At 38.6% G+C, this 4830-nt stretch overlaps 1 protein-coding gene across 1 annotated transcript; it reads left to right on the top strand.

Moving 5' to 3' along the window:
- Window positions 1-226: 226 nt before the first annotated feature.
- Window positions 227-2279, top strand: LOC113312417. The gene is made up of 2 exons (XM_026561168.1): window positions 227-694; window positions 906-2279. The coding sequence occupies exons 1-2, from the start codon at window positions 227-229 to the stop codon at window positions 2277-2279; spliced, it is 1842 nt and encodes a 613-aa protein (XP_026416953.1).
- Window positions 2280-4830: the final 2551 nt, after the last annotated feature.

The following is a 4830-nucleotide window of genomic DNA, read 5'->3' as shown; positions in this document are numbered from 1 at the left end:
TAAAGTGAGTTGGAGATTTTTAAGCCACTGCTTGAGAGATTTTGGTATTATTGGCAAGACCCATGATCTCATTATGAATTGTGTTTCGACTGCCTCTTTTTCGCTTATTATTAATGGCCAAGTTGAGGGTTACTTCACCAGTGAAAGAGGTCTTCGTCAAGGCTGCCCACTATCTCCGTACCTATACATTCTTTGCGCTCAAGGTCTGTCGTGGCTCATGTGAACTATGGAGAATAATGCTCTTTACAACGGGTACAAGATTTGTAGAAATGCTCCTTCAGTGTCCCATTTAATGTTCGCTGATGATCTCATTCTATTTGGGAACCTTGATGAACTGACCATCAACACGCTACAGAGTATTCTTGATATATATGCTGCCTGGTCAGGTCAATGTGCAAACATGCAGAAGTCGTCAATTCACTTCAGCAAAGAATTCAGACCCAACAGAAGAACTGAAATTGTTAACAGGCTAGGGGTGAAACAGATGCAGATTAACGACAAATATCTTGGCCATCAGCTTCTAAAGTCATCCTACAAAATTGATTCCCATGATTTTCTTAATGATAAATTCGACACTAAGCTGGAAGGTTGGAAGCGAATTCACTTAACCTATGCAGGCAGAACCATCATGATCAAACATGTCCTTGGGCTCATACCTCTGTACTATATGGCGACATCCCTGATACCTAAGAAGGTGCTGGAAAGACTTACCAGAACTATGAGAAACTTCTGGTGGGGCCATGCTAGAGAGATAAGGAAAACCCACTTTATCAACTGGAAACAATTTGAAAAAAGCAAAAGATGTAGGTGGGTTAGGAATTAGAACTATGCAACACTTAAATAGATCCATGATTGCTAAAACTGTCTGGAAATTCCTATAAAATGATGATTGTCTGTGGTGTCAGCTTATGAGGGCTAAATATCTCCAAAAAGACAACTTCTGGGAAATGACGAAACCCCAAAAATGTTCCTCTACATGGTCTGCTATGTTAGGTTGCAGAAGTGAGATGAAGGAAGGGTGTTGTTGGGCAGTTGGTAATGGAGAGAAGATACATATCAAGAATGACCCTTGGGTTCCGAAACTTCATAATAGGAGGCCTATCCCCAATTTTCTTTCAACAGAGCAGCCTGTTTTAGTTAGTGAACTTATCCTACAGAACCCTCCAAGGTGGGATATAAACAAACTCCAGCTATGCTTCCAGTCGCATAAAGTCGAGGCTATAGTGGATATCCACTTACCTAACATCAGTGAAGAAGGGACTGAGGATAAATTACTTTGGCTTCACCATCCTAATGGGGTCTTTACAACAAAATCCTTCATCAAAACTTTAAATGACAAAGCTCCTTCTTCTTCTCATTATGGTAATTCTGAAAATATTCCTTGGAAGAAATTCTGGCAGGTAAAAGTTTTGGCACCCAATCTTCAAATATTTGCTTGGAGAATTCTTAATAATGGTATTGCAGTTGGTAGCAGGATGATGACATACTGCAAAGATATTAATACAGAGTGCAGAATGTGTAATGGTGTTGTTGAAACTTTGGAACACTTGTTCCTATACTGCCCTGTATCTCAAGCTGTTCTTTTTGCTTCTCACCTGACTCTCAGAATTGATGGAAGCCTAAATCTCTCAGTTCACCACTATATCAAGAGTTGGTTATTAGAAGGTGGTGACTACTCAAAGTTAAAAATGGGGATTTGTCTGTTCTGGAGCATATGGAAGACCATGAATAACATAGTTTTCAACAAAGGCACTGTGCATATTCAGAAAATGCTTCAAGAGGCTTATTACTGGTTCCACCGTGATACCAACATTCAAGACGATACCACTCTGCCTTCTGAACAAGACTTACTAGACTCTGCCAAGACTGTTTGGTCCCCTCCCACTCAGTCAAAAATGAAAATAAATTTTGATGGTGCTGCTGGAATTAGAGGTTTCGCCTGCGCGGCAGTGGCAAGGAACTACAATTGTGAGTTTAATGGGTGTCAGACACAAGTTTTCGCATTCAGCACCCCTGTAGAAGCTGAAGCTCATGGTGCTTTGGTGGGAATTGAGCTTGCCATCAACAAGGCTATGAGGCACATTATCATTGAAGGTGATTCACTCACTGTGATCAATTCTCTCAAGTACAATAATTTCCCAGTCCATTGGCGTATTAAGAACACTATTGGAAAAATCAAAGACAAGCTAGGGAATTTTACGTCTGTTGATTTTAACTTTATCAAAAAGGAAGTCAATTTCATGGCTCATTCCTTAGCAGCTTATGTTGTTCAGAACTAACTGTCTAATCAGTGGTTAACCTCTCCTCCTTCTTGTATTACTCACTTGTTTAGTGAGGATTCTTCTTCTTAGCTTTTGTTTTTTTGTTGGTTTTTGTTTGTTAACCTTCAAAAAGAAAAAAAAAGAAAAAAAACGGGATGGACTAATTTGTACTTTTTAACGCGTTTTTGGACTAAATCATTTTTTTCCCAAAAGTAAAAGGATATGATGCGCATCTTGACTAGGATACCCCATAATTCCACGACTATGTTTAGCCTTGATTGGCTCTCTCATATACCCAAATGTTTTAGCCCGAATCTCGTTTTCTTACGCACGTAAGTTTGTACAGATTTCTCGTGTTATGTTGAATTTTCATATCACCCACACAACAAACAGAATCCCATGCACATTACACTGCTGCCATATATCCGGAGTTCATTAATCATCATAAAATTCGTGTATTAGGTAAGCCATAAACTCTGCAAGTTACGTGTAGCTTATTGCAATTTCATTTGTATTATAGACCTCTTTGTCAGCGACATGCTTGGCGTTGCATCATTGCTTATTCGGTTGCACCAGATTCTTTTCTTTTTGGTTTGTTTTGTTTTCAATACATGCATTTGAAATGGAAACCAAGCACACCATATGCGTGAACAATTCGTTTTCATAACATACGTCATCAACCAGCAATTTCCCCCTAAACTCATTGCAAAATCTTTTAGGCACATAAATAAACATGGAGTCGTGATAGGACATATATCATTTGTGGTGCATTAGCATACACGTTTTATGTGGACACTCTAATCATTCTTGAACAGAATTTATCCAACTGAATTTGGACTTCTGGGAGCAAGTGATGTGTTTCTATCATTTTTTTTTTTGATATATAACATGTGATGCTAGCTTTTGTAGCAAACTCATGTACAACTAAACTTAATACTTATCGTTCTAAATTCCTAATTACGTGTAAGAACATTGATCTCTTGTAATTAATCACAAAGGCATATAAAAGTGGAGTTGCCGCCCATTGAGCTAACTTACTTCATTTTTCAAACCGCTGACCAATGAATTGAAATCATTCCTATAAGAAGAGTTTGTTGCTTAAAACTTTTCATATGCCTAAAGATTGTTTCAATCAAAAGGTATAGTCATGATTTTGATTCTCTAGCTTCACAGTGATTTGTGCTAGTACGTAGTAATTAATGCGATAAGATTAAGACTTTAGATGTTATGCTATAGTGATCTTCATTGTTAAACTTTCGTGCACGTTCTAAATTTACCAAAATGAGAACGAGTTCCATTTTTGACCAGTTAATACCAAGTGATATTTCTGTATCGGAACGTGATTATACATATACGTATACAAAATACGTACATTTCGTAATCATTCGATGCTAATCAATATCTCAATACCTACATGATCCTAGATAACAAGGCTGACTTTGGCTGTAATCCTTGATTAAGCTCTTAATGACATCATCTTTTGCAATTATTTATAATTGATACGTAGTCTATGACATGACTACCTGTTTAGGAAGGGGTTGGCTTCACGCTTACTGTTTTGTTGGAGTTGTCCTGTTTTTGGACCATATACCCTTTGACATTGTTCACCTTAATTATCAAATTATGAGACCTAATCAAGTTGGATAAAAAAACTAAGGACCACCTTATCACCATCCACGATCCATTTGGGGATTGTTAATATGCCCTACACCGAGCCTTATCTTCCTATCAACCACCGTACATGACTTGGCTGACACAAATTTGTCCAAAAGATGCGGCATAAAGAAACAATTACTGTCTGGTATCACTATTATGATTATGTAATGATAAAATCACCCGGTGATAATACGAGCGATCTGGATTTGAAACTTGCCAGCACCAAACTCCTTGTCAATCAAAAAAATTGACAATTGCTGAATGATTGGACTACCTTATATTCATGATTCTTTGTGTTGACGATAATATGACCAATAATTCTAGATTGACTTCGGTATTTCACCGAAATCACCACCGTGTGAGACAAAACACTGGGCTCACTTATGCCCTTCTAATCCCGATGCTAAGCACGTCCTTTACTATCCTAACGATTCTGCTTCGGGACATTTTGAAGTGTAAATTTCGGCGAGCGATAGACTCACTCTAATATGACAATTACTATGAATCAGAATGGTTTCGTACGAAAATGATTCATACACAACGTTGTGTGTGTAGCAAAACCGGGTTTCGTAAGATCTTGCCACCCCATCGATGACCGTTACAAACTCTAATGAAAGAGCACCGGGCATTTTCTTATTTTAACTTGGTGAGTTGCGGGGCTTCGTTCCGTCCCGTCCCGTGGCGATGCGTTTTCGATTTGGTGAGTCGTGGGGCTTCGCCCCCCGTGGCGATTGTATTTTCAATTTGGTGAGTCGCAGGCTTCGTCTCGCCCCGTGGCGATGCGTTTTCGATTTTGATGAGGCCCCGCCCGTGACGATGTATTTGCGATTTGGTGCAGCTGGACGAATACATTAAATAGATGGAAAAAGATAGGAATATGTCGGATTTTATTAAATTTTTCCATTTTATTTTC

This window comes from Papaver somniferum, chromosome 9, assembly GCF_003573695.1.
Source record: "Papaver somniferum cultivar HN1 chromosome 9, ASM357369v1, whole genome shotgun sequence".
NCBI classification, from domain to species: domain Eukaryota; kingdom Viridiplantae; phylum Streptophyta; class Magnoliopsida; order Ranunculales; family Papaveraceae; genus Papaver; species Papaver somniferum.
This window is presented reverse-complemented; position numbering and strand designations above follow the sequence as displayed.

What these genes read in the sequence shown, in the direction of transcription:
- LOC113312417 (XM_026561168.1), top strand. Translation starts at nt 227, where the DNA reads ATGGAGAATAATGCTCTTTACAACGGGTACAAGATTTGTAGAAATGCT. An exon ending in CATCCCTGATACCTAAGAAG is followed by an intron (nt 695 to 905) that starts GTGCTGGAAAGA and finishes CTGTGGTGTCAG; the next exon opens with CTTATGAGGGCTAAATATCT.